The 24,786-nt window shown below is 44.5% G+C and overlaps 1 protein-coding gene and 1 pseudogene across 1 annotated transcript in view; one reads left to right on the top strand and one right to left on the bottom strand.

Annotated features, from left to right (window-relative positions):
• Positions 1–3,990: 3,990 nt before the first annotated feature.
• Positions 3,991–24,786, bottom strand: part of LOC147880453 (protein yippee-like At5g53940) — a 50,201-nt gene continuing 29,405 nt past the window's right edge. Inside the window, exons 4-6 of the mRNA XM_087370545.1 lie at positions 4,760–4,868; positions 4,481–4,536; positions 3,991–4,303 (exon numbers count right to left, since the gene is read on the bottom strand). Of these exons, the coding sequence (XP_087226671.1) occupies positions 4,225–4,303; positions 4,481–4,536; positions 4,760–4,868 (244 nt within the window). The 3' untranslated portion in view covers positions 3,991–4,224. The remainder of the gene's footprint in view (positions 4,304–4,480; positions 4,537–4,759; positions 4,869–24,786) is intronic.
• The window catches only part of LOC147880454 (uncharacterized), a 38,472-nt pseudogene continuing 27,683 nt past the window's right edge, over positions 13,998–24,786 (top strand).

The raw sequence follows: 24,786 nt of genomic DNA, 5'->3' as shown, positions 1-24,786 counted from the left end.
TGATCCATTTTGTACATGAAATGATCATATGAATAAAATGTTTAAATTATGGAGCTAATAAATTATTGATCACCTTATGATCATGATGCTAACTAAATATAGATCACTTTCATATGTACATGATCATGTATACACCTCTGGGATGGAGGGAGCAAACCAAGGACCTGAACTCTATACGAGAAAAGTCCATGGTCATAAGAAAATATAGAGTTTGATAAGGTCTAGCTCTAATGAAACAAAGATAAGTACAAACTTTCTAAATCTCTAGAATTTTGACACTTTAGCATGATAAATGGATTCATTCATATCTTTCCGACCATTGTGACTACAAATATAACCATATTTGGAGTCTGATTGACCAAGTTATGGCCCAAATAAAATTGGCAAGAGGAGCCTCCCAAGAGGCCATGATATCGCGGCCTCCTGAGAGCCTCTTCCTCCCATTATTTTCTTTAAAAATGGAAATTTCACAAGAAAAACACATACTTTGGCCCCTTTCTTCCACCCCTCCTTCCTTGACCCTCATAAAAACATAGCTAAACATTTTTAGAAATTGTTGTTTGTACGTTAGACAATAGATTATTAAATGACAATCCACATGGAGTTATGATCCGAGATGGAGTCTCAAAGCAAAAATTTAGAGACATTGTAGTTTAATCAACAAGATGTATAATCGATGAGAAACACTCCTATCCATTCATATAGCTTGCTGCCCATTGTGGACTTAGCTTGTATTGAGGGTTTCTTCCCTCCATTTTGACTAAAGAGTTGTATTTTTAGTCTATCCTTGTGTTCCATCAGTCGATTTGGGTTATTGAGAGCGACTTTGAGCAATTGTTTTAGTTGGCACGCAGAGAGTATGGCATTGTCTTGAACCCTCTAAAGTGTCAATTCTTGGCCGCACACAGTTTTCATGAGACACATACTCCTAAACATAGGATTGCTACCAACATGGATAAAATAAAGGTCATCATGAAATTACTACCTACACATAATGCTAGAGGTGTACAGTATTCATGGGCCATGCAAGATACTATAAAAGATTCATCCTCCAATAGACCATGATTGCAAGAAGCCTACATAATCTATTGTCGAAATTCACTTGGAAAAAAGAATGTGAGCATGCATTTGAAACCCTCAAGTGGAGAATCGAGATTGATCACAGCCCTCAAACTAACATCTCCAAATAAGGACGTTGAGTTCTATGTACACAGATGGTTACACCTATGCGCCAAGACATGGGTTATGCCTGATGGCTGTGTGCCTCAAATTAGTATTGCATGCAATCAAAATAATCTGAACTAGAGCAAAGTTATTCAAATGATAGAAAACCGAAATGATAATTCACACAAAAGACACTTAGATTCACTAAGAACAAGAGTGCATCCCTACTGGGCTTGTAGCTCATTATAATGCTCCAAAGATAGCCACAAAGGCTCACACACAATACACTATTAACAAATGACGACCTGCTTATATGAACTCCTAAACCGACTGATCAAGACTGCTTCTCCTCGTACTCTCCATCATGCAGACCTCTTGTGCCTTGACTGTGTAGAGAAGCCAAGAGGCGTGTGCCCTCTCTAGAACCATGGAGGTCAACTCTCATCACCACCCTGGAAAGAACTAGAACGATGGCAACCTATTGCCGCCTCCTTCTACATAGTCCACGCATGCATGAAAGCCATGTGGACAGACATGCCTAACCAGTCCTCTACACAAGCCTCATGAGGATGACTAACAACTAACCCAACAATTTCAAACTAGGGAATACAAGAAAGAGTACCCAATATACTTTGCAAACAAGCAACTAAATAGGCAAAGATCATAGATCATGCCAATCATTCCAAAAGTTCAACAGTGCCGACATTTTGGAACGATACTTATGTCCATGTAAACAAGTGTGATGCATTGTAAAGAACTAGACCTGAACACAAGGATTTCAACCCCTAACAAAAGCTATTGCATAGAACCTGTTTAAAAAAAGAGGGATTGATTTTGTGAGGCCCATACATCTAGCAACTAAATAAACATAGGCCTAATATACTAATGTGGCCACAAATTATTTCACCAAGTAGGTTGAAGCCACACTATTGTCGCCACATATTATTTCAACAAGTGGGTTGAAGCCAAAGTAGTAAGGAAAGAAAATAATAGAACCATAACAATAGGAGAATGTGAGAGGTGCCCCCAAAGAAATTGCATCAAATAGAGACACCCATTTCATCAATGTAGTAATCAAGGTACTTTTGATTGACTTTATGGTCATCTATAAAAGAAGCACAACCTACCATCCCCAAGGTAACTGACAAGTAGATCCACCAACAAAACAATCTACAATATTCTCACCAAAATAGCGGAACCAAGGAGCTCCTATTGGATAGAAAAACTAACTACAACCTTATGGTCATAATGAACCATACTCAAGGCCAGTACAAGATATGCACGTTGTCAATTGGTGTACAAGCTTAAAGAAATGGTTACCCTTGGAATTAATCTTCCAACCCACGTGTAGCAACGCAAGAATGCCCTGGAAATCAAGAATCCCTCCAAGAAAAGATTTATCAACTAGAGAAGCATATAGAGATACGATTAATAGCCTACTATGCCATCACTATGTAAAACAAAATGAAGGGAAGCATGATTCGATAGAGACCTCAAGGATAAAAGAATTTAATGAAGCTTACTCTACAATGCCAAGATCCACAAGGACAAACTCAAATATCTAGGTCGAGCCTACCTATACATATGCAAGTGAGTGCTTTGTGACTGTCTAATTTACATAATGAAGATTTGGTGATCCCAGCGGGCTTGCATATGGTCATGGTAGCACTTGAGTTTGTTCCTATTGATCATTTAGGTGAACTAAACTCCATCAAACGTTTCTAGTAGTATGGCTACAATTGGACATAGGTAGTCTCAACCAATTCCAATCTAAAAGCAATGATGGAAGCAGGACACATTGTACATTTATCAATGTATGGGGAGCCATACTCGCTCAACTTTATTATATTCCTGTTTGTTTTGGACCATAGAGGTTAATTAACTTATGTTTGTCCATGGATTAATTGATTTATTTGGGTTAATTTATTTATTTTAAGCTACGTCTAGGAAGAGTGCACAGTATTTGAGAGGGTAGGATTCGAACCCACAATGTTGTATTTCCCACATGTGAGCCCTACCACTAAGCTATAGAGTGTATAAATGGTCCCTCTTCCCCCTCCCCCTTTAGTGTGTGCCTTCTTCTTTAAATCCCCCTTCAAATGGTCCCTATTCCCCCTCCCCCTTTAGCACCTGCCTTCTTTAATGCCTCCTTCTTTAGTGGTCCCTCTTAATTGAAACTCCTCCCTCCCCCCTTTATCACTTACTTTAATCATGCCCTTTCCCTCTTCCTTCTCACCCCTCTTCTCTTCCCAGCAACTAATTTCCCATTTTTCAATGTATGGGGGGGCACTCACTTGCTACTTAAGAGTCTAGTAGGCACCGTGTTGAACACAACACAGAGGAGTCTTGTGGAACAGAGGGGGAACATAACAGGAGTATGAAAAGAAAAGAACAGGGGATGGGATGGGGATTTACTAGGGCAGCCATAGCCAAAAAAGAAAAGGCTACATTTAATTAGGGGAAACAGCCTATTTGACTTATTTCCATAAATCAAGAATAGCTACTCTAAATGCTCCTAGCTCAATGAACCGTCATTTCCACCCACTACTCTCATTGTGTGTCCCTGTTCCGGTGAGTGTGCAAGACCTATTCTAGGTCATTCCCAGTCCAGTCTTTCGATTTCTAGAAAGTCAGACGGGGGAAAATACAATTGCTAGGAATGAGAGAACATGCCCAGAATCACGTATACATGTCCGCACCACATTCAAGCCTTACAAAACACTACCACCCACGCTGACTTACCACAAACATATGGATTACCAGCACGAACTTTCAATTTCTTTGCAGATCCTTATTTGAAACCCTGCATGAGTCAAGTATCAACATGAACACCAACCCCATAAGACACCAAAAATGAGTTGCCGTTAATAGTAAAATCATATAATTGGTACTAGAATATCCTGCATCAGTATAGTTGCAAAAAACAATGAAGGCACTACAAAGAGAGCATGAGGATCAGTCTACTTGGTTACTATTGAACCAGCAGCTGAACATTGCTCAAGCATCTTACTTCACCAGAACATGTATTTACAACGACTACATAGTCCACAATCAGGGAAACTAAGCATCATCAGCATCACTGCTGGTAGGATTGGCCTCTGAATAGAACTCGCTACTATCACCACCTGCCATCCTTGCCCTGCGTCAAAAATCACACAAATCACTGAGTCATGGCCCTCATCCAATGGAGAACCAAAACTTCCAACAACCTCGACATGGGATGCAAAGCTGCCAGCCAAACTATAGTATTACAGTATTATGGTTTCAGACAACTGATGATCCGTTATCTGTTGTGCGAGAGGCTGGGCTAACATACCGCTCCAAAATAAATTTCCCTTCTTTATATTTCTGACTTTTTTCATGTGCTATTTCCTGCAAAAGTAGAATATCCTTTAGTGGAAGCATGATGCTCAACCTTCCCAGCTTCCAGTATGAAACAGTTGGCGTTTCCAACATTTGTTCTAGCAGCTGGAAAAATAGCAATAACTAGGCGTTCACCCACTATGTGGAACCACCAGACCACATGAAAGCATGGTCTAGTCCACCTGACTATAATAATTTACTCGACATGGGAGAAAATTCTTACGTGACTTACATATTTCCATCCAACAATTTGATGACAACAATTGCAATAGATATCACAAACTGTATGCAACCCTGTTGTCATCATCCGATCCTCTTTAGGTCCTGCTGACACATTAACTCTGCAAAATCAAAAGGGCAGAATCAAGGAGCATATCTGCAAGTACACTATGAGACCTGTTTAGTATAACAGGCATCAGAGACCCTCTGATGGGAAAAGTTTTAGGCAGCAGAAAAGCAAAGCCAAAAGAAAGGCTGGAAAATGAAACAGACCCGATTAAGCTGAAAGATATATGGAGAAATGGAGCTCTCTTTCAAGAGGTTTCAGAAATACGAGAGAGGTAGCCAGCGAGTACCCGTTGGAATGCTTGACAATGCACTTTTGACTTGAAAACAGATGAAATTGTTTTCTTGACGGTTCAAAGTTTCTAAAATGCTAAGCAATGGTGGGCCTAGGCCAGCGTACGGAATTCATTGACTGTGTTTCAAGACTGCTTTTGACATTATTATTCTTGCTGAACATTTATAGGAGTTGAAAACTAATGCAAAAGTGAAGATATAGTCATAGGTATGACGATGAGCTTTAAAAATCATCATTTCTCCTCTACCGCTTCCTTTGACAAATTGTGTCAATTACAAAAACCATTTCAATGATTCCTCCAAGGAAACACTGTTTTCGTCTCCAACATTCTTTCACAGATTTTGAGAGCACGTTGGCAACCCCCTTGCCTTTGGCTTTCGGGAGATCTTCAATTCAGGGCTGGTTCCCCAGTCACTACCCTGAGGTTGCATTTGCTTGATCCCGAAAGGAGGGAAAAGATGTGATATCCACCTATGGCACCTGATCACAGAGGAGACCCAGCCTCTCACTATCCTCCAGCTGGATTTTGAGAAGGCGTATGACAGGTGGAATAGGCTTTATAGGAGGGCACCATGCAGAAGTTGGGCTTTTGGGACCACCAGTGGCTGTGTGGGATTTCTACCCTCTATGCAGGTAGCTCTAGCTAGGGTCTGATTGGGGGACACATAGAGGAGGTCTTCCCAATCTGCCACTCAGTGTGACAAGGCTGCCCCTAGCCCCTTCCTCTCCCCTTTCATGGCAAAGGCGTTGGGTTATTTCCTCCGATCTCAGACTGCAAGCCTAGTGGGTATGAACCTCCAGGTCCAGCAAGATTAGTTGATGCTCAAAGTTCGCTGATGGACAGCCCTGCTCTTGGAGGCCTCATCCGAGAGTCTTGAGAGCGTTCAGCTCTCCTTGGAGGTGTGCTGTTGGACTCTGGGAGACAAGATCAAATCGAATATGTCCATTGGTTTTAGTACAAGCTCCAAGGAGCTCCACATGTGGGGCACTGACAGTAGCTTCCATTGGAAGCCCCACAGGCAGACGGTGAGATACCTATATTGCCAGGAGGGACTGGATATTTCAGCAGAGTGCGACGAGCCCTACCCGATCTTCGCCAATAGCTCAAGATTTACTCCCGTGGAGTCAAGCAAGGGATGATGGGGTCATAGACTCAATTGAGTGGTAAAGGAGTTCAAAAGTTGGAATGGAGCTACACCATAAACCCAGACCTTTCAATATGGACAAGAACACTCTACGTGATGCCTCTAGTTATCAGAGGGCAGACCCTTGCGTGGAATCCAAGTGAGTTGTTCTAGCCTTCTAGGGTAGGGCACTCAAATCAAGCAGCAGAGGTGCCTTTCTTTTCCTACACCACTCGCATTGATAGAACTTCAGCTAGATTCGTCCACTTGGAACGCCTCACGGAAGTAACATTGACTCGAGCAACAGGTGCACAAAGGTCCTTACTAATCTTGGACCCGCATCTGGACTAGCATCCACCCAAATGTTATTTTTCCTGGCTAGTGGCTCATGAAGGTCTAATCATAGGACCATAATTGGAGCACGAGCGTGGGCAGGGTCTATCAGTGCTGTGACACGGGGGACCTTGAGATGATAGCAGACTTCACTTGGGGCATGGAAGCCTCTTTGATGATGCAGGGACATCATGCTTTCCCCATTGAGAAGGTCTCTCTAACCTACAGGATAGATGGATTGAGTCTCCCTTGCTTGGAAATTCAGGACTTGATACCTCCCTCTATCCAGGGCAAATAAGATATATTATAGGTCCACACATACAAGATTTGGCTTGCACCTCATGAGCTTTCAGGAAGACTAAGCTTCTACAGAGATCACTGCTTACGAATCTCATGAGGGTTTAGCAAAACACCGGCTACACTCAAATCCATCTCCCGCATGCACTGAGGATCTCGCTTGGGCAGTTCTGAGTATCTTCTCACAGGTTACAGGTTGAGACAGGATAGGCAGAGGGCCTTCCACACGAGATACAGATCTACACTATATGTGATATACAAGAGACCGAGACAGAGAAGTGCTTTCAATTCAGATGCTCTGTGTCCTATGAGATCCACAGATGGCACCTCTGTCTATTCAGAAGCGGTTTTGGCCCACTCCAAGATTACTTGGCACACCCTACAGCGATGCATGGCCAGCTTCATTGTCAAGTCCAAGCAAGATGGAGATCATCTATTGTGAGTGCAGAGGAGAGCAAAGGAGGGACCATCAGAGCCCAGCTCAAGGACGATTAGGGATTTTCCTAAAGCTAGGGGCAGCAGTGCAATACAAACGCGGAGAGCACGACTCGACAAACCCAATCTCAGGTGGACTCTCACGGAAACATCTCTCTAGTATTTGATGTGGGGAGACACACCACTAAAGTGATTGTAAAACTTGCCAAACGACGAGCTACCTCCTGGAGATTACAAAGGAGGGAGGGACCCGGACAGACTGGTCATGCTGAGCACCAGCAGTGTTCCATTACTAATTTCATTCCTCAACGACGCCTCTCCACATCCAGAGCCACTGTCCGATGAGCTCATCTTGTCTATCCTTGGACACCCAGTGGAGTTGGTCCCACGCTCAGCTTACACAGGTCCCGCCACTCGGCTGGCTAGATAATCAACTGCACGATGGCCAGGAATTTCCCTCTTTGTCCTTGGCTTTGGGGTTCTCTCTCTCACAGCGACAACGCGATGTATTTACTTTCTCATATAAGACACCAGCCTTGGGCTCGGGTGCCCGTTTAGTGCCCCCACCCCTTAGCATTCATTGTATTTCAGTTTTGTCAACCTTCGGTCTTTCATAGACGTTAATAGACTTCCATTCTTTCTTTCTTATCAGAGGTCCTGAGATGAAGGGCAGACCCACTCTCGATGCAGGCTCACACTTAAAATGAGAAAATTGTACAAAAAGTTACCCATGCTCTCACCACTGTGTGAGTTTCATTCCTGCTTGGCCCACACAACCCTCTCATTGCAAGACCCTGTTGCTTTCTTCGTGCAAAGGTTGCACATCACCAGGGCACAAACTTTTCAATCTTTCTTTGTAGGCTCACAACAGCAACACACCTGGCCAGAGGACACCCCTTTCAGGCAGCAACAAAGAGTCAAATCAACTCTTCAAGGGTCCACTCAGCACAGCCTCCCTTTCTGTGGATTCCATGTGTGTGCGTGCGTGTGTGTGTGGGATGTCCCCTGGCACTTCCATCCCAGTTCTTCTTTTTCCATGCGCAATTTATCTATATCCCTTCTAGTTTCGTTCTGCTATCACATCTGCTATCTTCCAAATTGTAAGCAGACGACTACAAATGGGGTTGCTGGCCTCTCCCAGCAGCTCGGACGTCCAGTTTTTTGAAACTGATGTACTATAAGCAGGGGCCAAGCAATCACCCAGCTCCCTTAGAGAGAGCACTCACACCAACTTGAACCCCCATTGGTCATCCTTCCAAATAACACTGCCTCCCTGGAAGTAGGCTGTAAATGGGCTTGTCTATTGGCACTAATCCACCATCACTCCAATCTTAGTCATGATGTCAGCAATGTTCGCGCTGCAGAAGCTTTGGGATAATAGTTAATTTTTATCTCCAACTTACTTCTTCGTCTTAGGGTTTGATGGACATTAGGATGGTCATATTGGCACAAAGCGCAGGACAGCCAGGCCAAGGAAAGTTAGCATAGGGTGTTCCGCCGACTGGGCACCTGCTGCATAATATGATGCATGGAACACGTGGAAGCCAGTATTGGCCATCCCTTTTTTTTTAATGAACCAGGGTCAGATCTAAGGCAGCATCACGTTGATCTGTGGTTGGGCATCTAGGCCAAGATTTGTGGCGCTGTGGGCTGCTGCTCCTTGTCTACATGTCGGAGTCCAAGGCTGTTTTCAATCACGGTCATTAATGGCTGTTTGGAGCAGACAGGCCTACGAAGGATCCACCATTGGATTGGCAGTAGAGGTCGGCTGTTTGCTTGGCCTTCTGGCACAGCTTCTGGCGCAGATCTGTCCCCGTCCCGAGCTGCTATCTAGAGCAAGGGGCGGCTGGGTGGCTTGCACACAAAGTGGCCAACGAAAGGGGTAAGCAGCGGGGTATTGGTCCGGTCCATACCCATATCCTACCCACCCTTCAATAAGCTATAAAGTAATATTATATGGCCCTTTCCTCATAATAGTATTATAAATCCTCCCTCATCGCCCTCCCCCTTTGGGATGTCCTTTCCTCTTTAATGCCCTTCATAAGTGGCCCCCCCCCTCCAATCTCACACGTCCCTCCCTCTTTAATGCCCCTCCCCCTGCCCCCTTCATTTAATTCAAGCTCTCCCCCTCCCCCACATGAGACTAATTATTGCCCCTCCCCCTCCCCCTTTTATTTAATTCAAGCCCTCCCCCCTTTATCCCTAAATATTTTGCCATCAAATACCACTCCCCCCACACCAACTAATTAATTAATAGGGGTTTTTCTCTAACTAGGGGTCCCTATTTGCATCGCACATGGATGAAACCATCACCTATGTCTTGACCAAGATCATATAGATCTAGTGGGGGCCATTCCTTTTGTCAAGATAAAAAGTAGAGATGTTGAGGAAGGAATAGTTCCAAGAAGATCAAGTTTTTATGGCTCCCCCGTGCACGGGTAAGGAGGACAAAATGAATGGAGCTAATTATGCCCATTGGAGGCTTCAACTCAAGGTTTGGTTGCTACACAAGGGCTCTGGGAGCTAAGTGCAAGGATCCGGAGGACAAGTTTCTTAAAGAGCTTGCAAACTGGTGCGCACCATCACACCGAAGGTTTCTCCCACAATGCATACCTTGATAGTGCCTAAGAGGTTTGATCCAAACTGGAGGATCTATATGCAAGGGAGTCAACGATCAGAGCTGTTACTCTTCAGGGGCAGCTCTATAGTCTCGACTCTCGACTTCCCCAATGGCAGTACGATGCAGCCCTTCTTGATGAAGGCTAAGGTCCTCCACGACCAGCTTTTGTCTATGGGAGCTGCTTTGACATCCCTTCACTTAGCAACATTGATTCTCACCAAGCTTCCACCGGCATATGATATGGTCTCCCAAGCATTACGGTACTAGGTCATGTCGAACCAGTTGGATTTTTATGACCTATGCTCCTTGTTTCTTGAGGAGTCAATTTTATTGTCCCAGGGCAAGTTGCAAGGCACTCCAGGTGGCGGCAAGGCCCTTACATCTCAGCACAAGGCCAAGAAGAGCAGGAGAAGGTGCTACAAGCGCGGCAAAAGAGGGTGTTTGGCGAGGGACTGCAAGTCCAAGGGTAATTCTCAAGATCAGGACTCATTATTAGACTCTGACCAAGCACATGGTTCTAAGACAGCAGCAATTATGGCTATCAAAGACCTCACGATAGTACCAGCTTTCTGACAGCAAAAGGTCTCCCCGCACGTGTCACAGCCAAAGAGTGCATGTGGGCGTGAGAGGGGGCTGCTTCTGGCCCTAATGGATTGAAAGTATGGCAAACAAGGTAACAGTGTGGAGCTATGAACCAAATGCGTTCGAGGTTCATTGCTTGGGGTCGGAGTGGCTATGGACAGAGGAGTTTGAGCTCATCGTTCGGCGAATCGCAATCCTGTATGTGATGAGTTCACCATCAAAATATAGGATGTGGTGTGTTCTGCATTTCATATTACTCCATTGGGGACTCAATGCAACTGGCTTGGGAAATCGCAGTTCAGGATGACTCTCTCGTAGTCTGAGGTGGCACTTCTTCGAGGATCCACGCTATGCAGAGCTTTCTTCTCATACACTTCACATCTCGCTTCTTCGTGGGTGCGCCTGCCTGGCAAGGATAGGTTTAGTGCTGGCCATAAGGCCCAAGTGTAGGCTAGGTTGGGGCCCAGTTAGGGCTACCCAACCTAGTCAGGTTAACCCGACCGGACCCGACCATGGTTGAGTCGGTTCACACAACCCTAAAGTCAAGTCAGCCCACTAGACTAGTCGGCCAACTCATCAGGGGGTGAGGCCTATTAAAGACCCCCCTCTCTCATTGTGAAGGTTTCTTCTCGAGCTGGTTTCTTCTTTGTACTTGGGTGATTCCCCTATTGATTAGGCAATTGCATTGCCTCTCTCTCTCTCTCTCTCTCTCTCTCTCTCTCTCTCTCTCTCTCTCTCTCTCTCTCTCGATATATATATATATATATCTATATATATATGCAATTGCACCTCCCTCCCCCCTCCCCCCCCTCCTCCCTCCCCCTCCCCCTCCTGCTCTCTCTCTCTACATGTCTACACTTGCTTCGTAGATTTTCGTAAGGCATTTGACACTGTCCCACGCTCTCGCCTGACCAGGAGGTTATAGGAGTTACGGCTCCCAAATATCATGATTTGGGGGGTCATGAGTCTATATGAGTCTGTCAGAGGGAGGATACATGCCCCAGGAGGCTTATCAAACTGGATTGAGAGCACCATCGGAGTTAAACAAGGCTGTCCCCTATCACCAACTCTCTTTGGGCTCATATTGACGAGATCACTTCTTTTGTCGATTGACTAGGCAGAGAGGTTTGCTCCTGGCTGACCTGATGGTGCAGATATTGTTGTATGCCAATGACATAGTCCTCATATCATCCTCAACAGGAGGGCTGCAAAAACATCTAGAAGCTCTGGAGATGTTCTGCAGAAAGAGAGACTTGACAGTTAACCTTGGGAAGACCAAGGTTATGGTCTTCAACGCCTCGCGAGCAGCATCCCGTCATCATAGTTTCACATACCATGGCGAGCCTGTTGAGGTAGTGCAGTCCTACACATATTTGGGGATAGTGTTCACTGGACCAGGTTTCACAATGATCCATGCGGGTACGGCACGACTCACACGAGGACGAGGTGCTCTGGCCCGACTAGAGAGGCGATGCTTCTAGGCACAGTTCCAAGACCCCCCGTCGAAGGGCGGGCTCTTTGACATGCTAGTGAGACCGACTGCCATGTACGCAGCACGTTTTTGGGAGAGTGATATTTCAGCGACGGAGTGGAAGAGATTGATTGCTTGAACCTTGTCAGGATCCATTTGCAGGCCTTCATACATCTAGGGCTTGGGGGGGAAAGGATCTCTTCACCAAGCTCCACTTCTACCATGATCATTTCCTAAGGGTCTCAAAGCATGGTCTTGTCATCAGACCTCAGTATCTTGAGGACAGGAGAGTTTCACATGCACTGAGGATCGCCATTGGTTAAGTACGAGTCTCGTCACATCAGCTGCGAATAGAGACAGGGAGAGCTGCAGGCATACCTAGAGAGAAGAGGACTTGCACACTGCCAAATGAGGGAGATCGAGACGGAGGAGCATTTCCTATGTGTCTGTCAGGTCTACTATGAGATGCGAGGACGATATCATTACCTCTTTCAAGAGGGCATGTCACCACAATGTAAATATCCTAAGTCAAAGTACAGTTGACCATTTATTTGATCATAATTAAAGAGTTTTATATGTGTTAATTATGGTCAAAGGATTGACTACGGTCAAAGATACTTGACTCTAGTCAAGTAAACCTGACTTCGATCAAGGAGACTTGGTTTATTACCAAGAGGGTTAACTGCGGTTAACCAGAGAACTACAGAGCTGACTACGGTCAGAGAGTGTTGACTTCGGTCAACAAGACTTGGCATACGCCAAGAGGGTTAACTCCGGTTAACCAAGATGTGCCAACTTCGGTTGGAGAGTTATGCCAACTTCGGTTGGAGAGACTTGGCTATAATTAAGGCGCCTCGACCCTTGGTTAAAGCTCCTTAATTATAATCAAGAGTGTTGACTCCGGTCAACAAGAGAATAAATATATATTTTTATATTTGTTTAGGTGTGCACATGTATTCAGTGGGGACGCCCACCGTGACTAGAATTAGTCCACAGTGTGTTATTTGCATGCAAAGCGCTAACAATTAATGGGTGCCATGGTGGTGCGCTTTAATTAATTGTTGCAGGTACTGGAAAGAGTTATTTTTCCTAAGCGTTACGGGAGCCTAACAAGCATCTAGGAGGCGGTTCGTGTGACCAAGTGCTTTGAAGACTCCAGAGTGGCCCTTAGTGGCATGTAATAGGACTTAGTCTAGATTTTAGACAAGTGGCATGTTGCCAATTTGAAATGAGCTTGAAGCTCTTGTAATAAAGGGATTTTCAGGTTTTGGAAATAGAGAGGGGTATCAGACAGCTCTACGCTGAACTTTTGTAACAGATTCTCTTCAAGTAATAAAATACCTTCGGGGGGGTCCAACCCGACATGTTGTCCTGGGCCCTAGTGTCTCTGTTGAGAGAGAGAGAGAGAGAGAGGGAGAGCAGAAAAGAAAGTGTACTTGCTGGTTATTACGAAGGAAGTTCCGTTCACAATAATTGCTATCTCTCAGAAGAGCGAGATGGATTTCATTGGTATCAGAGCCTAGGCTCATAGCCTTTTAAGGCTGTGACGATTCTAGCCAAGGAGAGGAATTAATTGGTAGGCCTGGGATCTCCAACGCAACAACGAAAGAATGCCTAACGGAGAATAGGCTTAGAGGGAAGGTCGTCATCGACGAGATGCTAACGGATGAGCGACCAATGTCAAATGCAAAAGGTCGCAGACGGGCGTGCACGGGTGGAGGTTTGCATCGCCAAATTGACGCTCAAAGCTATGTTTGAGAGGCGCTTGTGCTGAACGGGTGCTTTTGTTCTTCGTTGCTGAACGAAATGAAAGAAAGGCAAGACGGAGAGCCAACGCCAGGAGTCTAAGTGGCGTAAAGGAACACCGCCCTTACGCACGTGTTTACATCAGGTGACGGGTGCTTGCGGATGCCAAGGATGGTTAGATGCACGCAAAAGGTCCCGCGACGATGGATGGTCTCCAGAAGGCTCGACGCGCGACGTCGACCAATTCACAGCCAAGGTTTGGAACCTTAGGCACCTGCTGACATGGCAGGTGTGCACCGAGCTGACGTGGTGCTCACACGTGGCACACAGGTGACGTGGCGGCCACACGTGGGTGCTGACGTGGCAGTACATGTGGCAGCCAGATCAGGTAGCTGATGTGGCAGACCCTGGGTTTATCTAGCCTAACCTTGGTTAGTGGACTGGTTAGAGGTCCAGTTAGTTGACCCAACTAGACCAGTCTGGTCACTGTAACTAGACTGTGACCAGTCCAGTTAGTCTAGTTGCAGACTAACCAGACCAGAACCAGTCAGTCTGGTTAGAGTAACTAGCCAGTTACACCATCTGGTTACTGTTCTTTCCAAAAAAAAAAAAAGGGGACAGTTGCAAACACTGTTTCTGCTAGCAGATTTCACCTGCCTGTCAGACTTTTACTGTCAGAAAAGCAGCAGAAAAGCAGAGAAAACAGAGAAAGCAGACTTCTACTGTCAGAAAAGCAGCAGAAAAGCAGAGAAAAGCAGAGAAATCAGAGATTTGCAGAAAAAGAAAATGCATGCCTTTGTACACTGGGAAGATGAATCAGATGCTTCCGAGTGCTTTTTGCAGTAGCCAGAAAAAGGGCAATACAATTGTTGATGCTTTAGCAATTTTGTGGGTTTATGCTTTGAATTGATAGCCCAATTACTGGCACAAGTTGTGAATGCAAGACACCTCTTGTTGAGGTATTTTTCTGTCGGAAAAGCAAAGGTAGTTGTGCATCAGTTACCTACACGGTGTGTGAAAAATTTGCAGATCTCAGAATATGGATCAATCACCTATCCAATGGGATTCACAAGATAGGGATGTACATCCAAGACAGAGAAGTGTGCAGCAAACTCAACAAGAATTTGAACAGATGGTACGTGCTCGTATGCAAGAGATGGAAAATCTCAGAAAAGATCCAAGGGCTCAGCATTTGTTTCAAGCAGAAGCTATGCCTAATATAGCATATGACGTGCCAATGCCAGAGGCACACTCTTGCGTACAACCAAAGAGAGAGAGAGAGAGAGAGAGAGAGAGAGAGAGAGGGAGGGAGAGCAGAAAAGAAAGTGTACTTGCTGGTTATTACGAAGGAAGTTTCGTTCACAATAATTGCTCTCTCTCAGAAGAGCGAGATGGATTTCATTGGTATCATCTCATAGGGGACGGTCCCATAGCAAGAAGAGATCGAGGCATCATCATCGATCTCCTAGTCCATCACCGTCTACCTCGAGTTCAACTTCTATATCTTCTTCTTCCTTATCAGATAAACCATCCAGGAAAAGAAGGAAACACAAGAAGTCTAGGAAGAGAGAGTCTTCCAGAGAGACCAAGGAATTTAAAGAGGGAGGTAAATCTGTCAAGTTTATGACCTACAATGGACAGTATGGTCATACAGACAAAGCATTGCAATTCATCAGGCAGTTTGATGCTGCATTCGGCACAGAAAAGTTTTCAAAATCCTCCAAGTTAAGAATGGTCAGTTTGCACTTGACAGCGACAGCTAGTGCATGGTGGAGTGCATAGACCACAGATGGGTCAGCCCCAAGGAAGTGGAAGGACTTCAAGAAAGCCTTCTACCAGCAGTTTATGCCTAAACAGTTTAGAGACCATGTTCTTCAAGATTGGGACAGTTTGCATATGGATGCAGGAGATACAGTGGATGTGTACAACCAAAAGTTTTGGGATGCTTATTTGCAGGTTGCACCTTTCAAAAAGATCTCCAAAGGGACCCAAATGAGAAAGTACAGAACAGGTCTCACTCCAAGAATTCAGGCAATAGTGAATGCTTTGGGGGCAAAGAACATTCAAGACCTTATGCATTCAGCTTCAGTAGCTAGTCTTGTGCCGTTACAAGATCCATCTACAGTGCTATCCTTGCATGCAGGACGTGCTGATAGAAAGAAAACTGATTTTTCAAAATCAGAAAAGAAAGAGTACCCCAAGGTTGAAAAGAAAGGGTTTCAGCCTCAGAAGCCGAGGGGTGCTCAGTTTTCAAAGGCTTATAAAGGCAAATCTCTATTCACCCCTGAACAGATAGCTGAATTCCGTAGAGATGGGAAATACTTCAAGTGCGGCAAAGAGGGGCATGTGGCTGCCCAGTGCCCAGAAAAGCCTTCAACTTCGAAGGGAAAAGAGGCAGAGAAGCCACGAGGACCGCAAAAGCCAATGGCAGGAGGAATTCCTGACATACTGGGTCATGTTTCAAACCCAGAGGAACGAGAATTGTTGCTATCTTGGGGAAAAGTCAGAGATCAGCAAGCGCTGATTTTATTTGATCCACGGGCTACTGATAATTTCATATCAGAGGACCTAGCCCTGAGGCTGGGAATAAAGACGGAGGAGTTGGGCACCAGTCACTATTCCCTGAAAGATGGGTATCTAATGAAAGATGATTGCCTATGCATCACCCAGGAGATGAGGAAAAAGATTTTGCAGGAATGCCATGCACCTCCCTATGCTAGACATAGAGGAATCACAGCAACAACTCTAGCACTAGAGAGGTATTTCTTTTGGCAAGGGATGCGGAAAGATATACATCAGTTTGTTACTGAATGCCTTACGTGTCAGAAAGTGAAGTATGATAGACGGAAGGCACCTGGCCTACTTATGCCTCTTCCCGTGCCTCAGGCACCATGGGAAAGTATTACAATGGACTTTATTTTTGATTTGCCAAGATCAAAGTCAGGGAATGATGGGATTTGGACTATCATTGATAGATTCAGCAAGCAAGCTCATTTCATTCCAGTTCGCAAAACCATAAAGGCAGATCATATGGCTAAACTTTTCATGGCACAGATCTTTAAGCATCATGGTATGCCTAAGTCCATTGTTAGTGATCGAGATCCCAGAATGACCAGTCTATTCTGGAGAGCTTTATTTGATAACATGGGGACGAATCTGAATTTTTCTTCTTCTTTCCATCCCCAGACAGATGGTCAAAGTGAAGTAGCAAATTGTACAGTTTTGGATATGCTGAAATGCTACGTGGGTGACCAAAGTTAAGACTGGGAAAAGTACCTACCGTTGGTAGAGTTTGCTTACAATAATACAGTACATAGCTCTACAGGGAAAGCCCCTTTTGAGGTCATATATGGGAAGGTGATTTTGCCACCTATATTGAGGACCAAAGATGAAATATTTACTGATCAGTTTGTGAGAGACCTCCAGACAGCTTATAGCCAACTCCGGACAGCAATCAAAAGGTCTCAAGAGAAACATAAAAGAGCTACAGATAAGCATAGGAGACAGTTAGATCTCAAGGAAGGGGACTGGGTACTTTTGAAGTTTGAAAAAGCTAGGCTCCGCAAGTTTAAAGGCAAACAGAAAGTGTATGCAAAGTTATCTCCTAGATACTATGGCCCTTTCAGGGTTACGGAAAGAATAAATGAGGTTGCAGACAGGTTAGCATTGCCAGAGCATTGGAGGATTCACAATGCATTCCATGTGAGTCTTCTAAAGAAATTCCAGGGACCAGAGCCTACAGAACCAGTACCAGAGGATCCACCAAAAGTGGATGAGCTGGAGGAGGTCCTTCAGCCAGAGCAAATTGTGTACCATACTGTACGTGAAGGCCCTCAGGGTAAGGAGTTTTACAGGTATCTTGTAAAATTCAAGAATTATACGGCATTAGATGCCAAGTGGATGGACGAAGACATGTTATTCGACCATCCACAGCTTTTGGATGTTTACAAGGAAGCTTTTCAGTTGAGGTCAACTGAATAGAAGCCGAGGGGATGTCACCACAATGTAAATATCCTAAGTCAAAGTACAGTTGACCATTTATTTGATCATAATTAAAGAGTTTTATATGTGTTAATTATGGTCAAAGAGTTATTTTAATGGTCAAAGGATTGACTACGGTCAAAGATACTTGACTCTAGTCAAGTAAACCTGACTTCGGTCAAGGAGACTTGGTTTATTACCAAGAGGGTTAACTGCGGTTAACCAGAGAACTACAGAGCTGACTACGGTCAGAGAGTGTTGACTTCGGTCAACAAGACTTGGCATACGCCAAGAGGGTTAACTCCGGTTAACCAAGATGTGCCAACTTCGGTTGGAGAGACTTGGCGATAATTAAGGCGCCTCGACCCTTGGTCAAAGCTCCTTATTTATAAATAAGAGTGTTGACTCCGGTCAACAAGAGATTAAATATATATTTTTATATTTGTTCAGGTGTGCACATGTATTCAGTGGGGACACCCACCGTGACAAGAATTAGTCCACAGTGTGTTATTTGCATGCAAAGCGCTAACAATTAACGGGTGCCATGGTGGTGCGCTTTAATTAATTGTTGCAGGTACTGGAAAGAGTTATTTTTCCTAAGCGTTACGGGAGCCTAACAAGCATCTAGGAGGCGGTTTGTCACCACAATGTAAATATCCTAAGTCAAAGTACAGTTGACCATTTATTTGATCTTAATTAAAGAATGTTATATGTGTTAATTACGGTCAAAGAGTCATTTTAATGGTCAAAGGATTGACTACGGTCAAAGATACTTGACTCCAGTCAAGTAAACCTGACTACGGTCAGAGAATGTTGACTTCGGTCAACAAGACTTGGCACGCGCCAAGAGGGGTTAACCTCGGTTAACCAAGATGTGCCAACCTCGGTTGGAGAGACTTGGCTATAATTAAAGCGCCTTGACCTTTGGTCGAAGCTCTTTAATTATAATCAAGAGTGTTGACCTCGGTCAACCAGAGAAAATATATATATATATTTATTTATATATATATTTGTTTAGATGTGCACATGTGTTCAGTGGGGACGCCCACCGTGACTAGGATTAGTCCACAGTGTGTTATTTGCATGCAAAGCGCTAACAATTAATGGGTACCATGGTGGTGCGCTTTAATTAATTGTTGCAGGTACTAGGAAGGATTATTTTTCCTAAGCGAAATGGGAGCCTGACAAGCACCTAGGAAGCGGTTCGTGTGACCGAGAGCCTTGAAGACTCCAGAATGGCCCTAAGTGGCTTGTAATAAGAGTTAGTCTAGATTTTAGACAAGTGGCATGTTGCCAAATTGAATGGGGCTTGAAGCTCTTGTAAGTCAGGAAATTCTTTTCAGGTTTTGAGGAGAGACTTACGTGACAGCTCATGCTGAACTCTGTAACAGAATTTCTGAAAAGTAATAAAGACCTTCGGGGGGGTCCAGCCCGACAATTTGTCCTGGGCCCTAGTGTTTGTTCAGAGAGAGGGAGTGAGGGAGAGCCTTTGGAGCATGTAATTCCGTCGATGGCGTGAAGATATTGCTGTTTATTTCCCACTCTCAGTTTTCGGTTTTATTGGTATCAGAGCGTAGGCTCACAACCTCTCAAGGCTGTGACGATTCTAGCAAAGGACAGGAGCTAGCTGGGAGGCCTGGAGTCTGCAACGAGACAAAGTAAGGATGCGCCTGACGGAGAGCATATGGCGGGAAAGTCGTCATCGATGCTTAGTTAGGCAAGAAGCAAAGTGATGTCGTGTTCTTTCGGGAATATGAAAGACTTCATATGCAATTTGTATTGCCTTCCAAAGATGCTCATAGAGATCGCCGTACAATACTTGTACGCTTACGGACGACCGACGGAATGCCTATATTAAAGTCACTAATGAAAAAGGCAGTCGGACAGACGGGAGCGACAGGGTGAAGGTGTTCTTTCGTCGAATTCCCTGCACGGATGTAGGTGCTGTAAAGATCATCAGGATGCAGGCGCGACGCGCGATGACTCCTGCATAGCCAAGGTTTGAAACCTTTGGCTGTGCTGACGTGGCCAGGGTGCCACCTAGGTAGACACGTGGCATACACAGATCTGACACGTGGCGCTGACGCGATGCTGACGTGGCAGCCAGCAGGTACACAGTGCACCAGATGACGTGGCAGTGACACGTGGCACAGGACACGTGGCGCTGACGTGGCGCAGTACAGGTGGCAGACAGCTCAGATGCTGACGTGGCCCATTGACACGTGGCAGCCAGCCTGGCAGACCAGTGGTTAAGTTAAAACCTGGTTGGTTGACCCGTGGTTAGTGAAACCCTGGTTAAGTCAACCGCAGTCAGTTAACTCTGGTTAGTTGAACCAGTATCCAGTTAGTTCAACTTTGGTTCAGTTAAGCTGGCCTAACCAGACCAGTTTGGTTGGTGTAACCAGTCCAGTTAGTCTAGTTGCAGACTAACCAGACCAGAACCAGACAGTCGGTTAGAGTAACCAGTAGTTACTTATCTGGTTACTGTTTTCAACAAAAAAAAAAAAAAAAAAAGAGACAGTTGCAGAGACAGTTTTGGTTATTAATTTTCACCTGCCTGTCAGACTTTTACTGTCAGAAAAGTAGCAGAAAAACCAGAGAAAAGCAGAGAAAACAGAGATTTGCAGAAAAAGGAGAATGCATGCCTTTGAACAGTAAAAAAGAGGGAAAAAAAAAACAGATGCCTTTTGAAGCCATCTGCAGCAGCCAGAAAAAAGGGCAACATAGTTGATGATGCTTTGGCAACTGTGTGGGTACATGCCTTGAACTGATAGCCCGTATTGGCATAGATTGTGAATGCAAAACACCTCTTGTTGAGGTACCTTTTCTGTTGGAAAAGCAAAGGTAGTGTGCATTAATTACTTGCACAGTGTGAGAAAATCTGCAGATCTCAGAATATGGATCAATCACCTATCCAGTGGGATTCTCAAGATAGGGATGTGCATCCAAGACAGAGGAATGTGCCACAAACTCAACAAGAATTTGAACAAATGGTACGCACTCGTATACAAGAGCTGGAAAATCTTAAAAGGGATCCCAGGGCTCAGCATTTGTTTCCAGCAGAGACTATGCCTAATCCAGTATATGACGTGCCAATGCCAGAGGCACACTCCCGTGTACAGTCTGAGAGAGAGAGATCTCATAGATCTCATAGGAGACGGTCCCATAGTAAAAAGAGATCGAGGCATCGTCACCGATCTCCTAGTCCATCACCGTCTACCTCGAGTTCGACTTCTGTGTCTTCTTCTTCCTTATCAGATAAACCATCCAGGAAAAGAAGGAAACACGAGAAGTCTGGGAAGAGAAAGTCTTCCAAAGCGACCAGGGAATTTAAAGAGGGAGGAAAATCTGTTAAGTTTATGACCTACAATGGACAGTATGGTCATACAGACAAAGCATTGCAGTTTATCAGACAGTTTGATGCTGCATTCGGTACTGAGAAATTTTCAGAATCCTCCAAGTTAAGAATGGTCAGCCTACATTTAACAGCAACGGCTAGTGCATGGTGGAGTGCACTGACCACAGATGGATCAGCCCCAAGAAAGTGGAAGGGCTTCAAGAAAGCCTTCTACCAGCAGTTCATGCCTAAACAGTTTAGAGACCATGTTCTTTAAGACTGGGACAGCTTGCACATGGATGCAGGAGATACAGTGGATGGGTACAACCAAAAGTTCTGGGATGCTTATTTGCAGGTTGCACCGTTCAAAAAGATCTCCAAAGGTACCCAGATGAGAAAGTACAGAGCAGGTCTCACTCCAAGAATTCAGGCAGTAGTGAATGCTTTGGGGGCAAAGAATATTCAAGATCTTATGCATTCAGCCTCAGTAGCGAGTCTTGTACCGCTACAAGATCCATCTACAGTGCCATCCTTGCATGCAGGACGTGCTGATAAAAAGAAATCTGATTTTATAAAATCAGAAAAGAAAGAGTCCCCTAAGGCTGAAAAGAAAGGGTTTCAGCCTCAGAAGCCGAGGGGTACTCAGTTCTCAAAGACCTATAAAGGCAAATCTACTTTTACCCCTGAACAGATAGCGGAATTCCGTAGAGATGGGAAATGCTTCAGGTGCGGTAAAGAGGGGCATGTGGCTGCCCAGTGCCCAGAAAAGCCTTCATCATCGAAGGGAAAAGAGGCAGAGAAGCCACGAGGACCGCAAAAGCCAATGGCGGGGGGTATTCCTGATATACTGGGTCATGCTTTGAACCCAGAAGAACGAGAATTGCTGCTATCATGGGGCAAAGTTAGAGACCAGCAAGCGCTAATTTTATTTGATCCAGGGGCTACTGATAATTTCATATCAGAGGATCTAGCCCTGAGGCTGGGAATAAAGACGGAAGAATTAGGCAGGGCTTTGGATGCCGATCAAATGTTTTGTGGGAACCCTGTCCCAGTTACTCCCTTGATAGGGAAACTCCGTCTACATGTTCAAAGTTATGTGGATCAGGAAGACTTCTTTATTTCTCCACTGAAACATTATGATGTAGTTTTGGGGATGCCTTGGTTTCACCGCAAGGCAGTGAAGTTGACTCTTCCTGAAAGAGTGCTGGAATTTGTACATAGGGGGAAAAATCAGCGTGTAATTGCCAGGAATAAAGGGGACACTATCCCCATTGTATCTGATGTTTCATGCGGTAAAGAATAAAGTCTGCAATTTCTGCGTACATGGTTTTTGTAAAAGAAAAAGAGAATGATATGCATGCTGAAATGAATGATGCAGACAAAGATAGGTTTCAGTTTCTGGTAAACTTTAAAGATTGCTTTTCTGATGTTTTGCCAGGGGAGTTACCCCCAGAGAGACCAGAAGATCATCAGATAGAGTTAATGCCTGGTAGTGAGCCACCAAACAGACCCCCTTATAGAGTCAGTGCGACTCAGAGAGAGGAGATTATGGCTCAGGTACAGGACTTGCTGTCCAAAGGCTTGATTCAGCCCAGCTCGTCTCCTTTTTGTTCCCCTGTACTATTAGTACAGAAGAAAGATGGTTCATTCCGTATGTGCGTTGATTATCGCGCACTGAACAAAATGACCATCAAGAATAGATTTCCTATTCCGCGTATTGATGATGTCTTGGATCAGTTAAATGGAGCTTCAGTTTTCAGCAGGATAGACTTAAAGAGTGGCTACCACCAAGTGAGGATACAACCTCAGGATGTGCATAAGACAGCATTCCGCACAACATTTGGGTTGTATGAATACTTAGTGATGCCTTTTGGGTTGACAAATGCTCCAGCCACATTCAATAGAATGATGGATCGCATCTTCCGGAAGTACAGGCATTTTACGGGTACTTTCTTTGACGATATCTTAGTTTTTTCTAAGACAGAGGAAGACCACAGAGAACATCTTGCTATAGTGTTTCAAGAGCTGAGAAATCATCAGCTCTATGCAAACAGCAAGAAAAGTGAATTCTTCCTGGAAGAAATCCACTATCTGGGGCATATAATATCCAAGAACGGGATACAAATGGATCCAGCGAAGATCCGTGCCATTCAGGAATGGCCAGAGCTGAAAACTGTGCATGAAGTTCGAAGCTTTTTAGGCTTGTGTTCTTACTACAGAAGATTTATCAGACACTTTGCTGATATCGCAGCTCCATTACATGACCTCACTAAGAAAAATGCAGCTTTCACATGGGGATTATCACAGAAGAAAGCATTCAATACACTCAAGGAAAAGTTGACTACAGAGCCTATTCTGGTAGTTCCGGATCTGTATCAGTCTTTTGATGTGGATTGCGATGCTTGTGGAGAATGTGTTGGGGCTGCGTTGCATCAGAATGGTCATGTAGTAGCCTATGAAAGCAGACGACTTCGGGATGCGGAAAGATATTTAGGAATCTATGAGAAAGAGTTATTGGCTGTAATTCATGCCATCCATACATGGAAACATTATCTTTTGGGTGCAGATTTTACTGTCAAAACAGATCACCAAAGTCTGAAGTACTTTTTGACTCAGACCAAGCTTTCAGAGAAGCATATGAAATGGGCAAACATGCTGTCAATGTATCATTTTCAGATTGTCCATACTCCAGGAATTCGGAACAGAGTGGCAGATGCCTTGTCCCGAAGACCCCAGGTCAATAATGTCACTATTGCTTATCATCAGGACCTGGAAGGCATGAGGGAACAATATGTTCATGATTCTGATTTTGGTGAAATTTTACAGCAGATGCAAGAAGGGCAACCCACCAGTCACTATTCCCTGAAAGATGGGTATTTAATGAAAGATGATTGCCTATGCATCACCCAGGAGATGAGGAAAAAGATTTTGGGGGAATGCCATGCACCTCCCTATGCTGGACATAGAGGAATTACAGCAACAACTCTAGCACTAGAGAGGTATTTCTTTTGGCCAGGAATGCGCAAAGATATACATCAGTTTGTTACTGAATGCCTTACGTGTCAGAAAATGAAATATGATAGACACAAGGCACCTGGCCTACTTATGCCTCTTCCCGTGCCTCAGGCACCAAAAATATTACAATGGACTTTATTTTTGATTTGCCAAGATCAAAGTCAGGGAATGACGGGATTTGGACTATCATAGACAGATTCAGCAAGCAAGCTCATTTCCTTCCGGTTCGCAAAACCATAAAGGCAGATCATATGGCTAAGTTGTTTATGGCACAGATCTTTAATCATCATGGTATGCCTAAGTCCATTGTTAGTGATCGAGATCCCAGAATGACCAGTCTATTCTGGAGAGCTTTATTTGATAACATGGGGACGAATCTGAATTTTTCTTCTTCTTTCCATCCCCAGACAGATGGTCAAAGTGAAGTAGCAAATTCTACCATTTTGGATATGCTGAAATGCTACGTGGGTGACCAAAGTTCAGACTGGGAAAAGTACCTACCGTTAGTAGAGTTTGCTTACAATAATACAGTACATAGCTCTACAGGGAAAGCCCCTTTTGAAGTCATATATGGGAAGGTGATTTTGCCACCTATATTGAGGACTAAAGATGAAATATTTGCAGCTGATCAGTTTGTAAGAGACCTCCAGACAGCTTACAGCCAAGTCCGGACAGCAATTGAAAGGTCTCAAGAGAAACATAAAAGAGCTGCAGATAAACATAGGAGACAGTTGGATC

The sequence above is a fragment of the Dipteris shenzhenensis genome, chromosome 32, assembly GCF_047967505.1.
Source record: "Dipteris shenzhenensis isolate YYH24624 ecotype China chromosome 32, Dip_SZ_1.0, whole genome shotgun sequence".
In the NCBI taxonomy this organism is placed as follows: domain Eukaryota; kingdom Viridiplantae; phylum Streptophyta; class Polypodiopsida; order Gleicheniales; family Dipteridaceae; genus Dipteris; species Dipteris shenzhenensis.
This window is presented reverse-complemented; position numbering and strand designations above follow the sequence as displayed.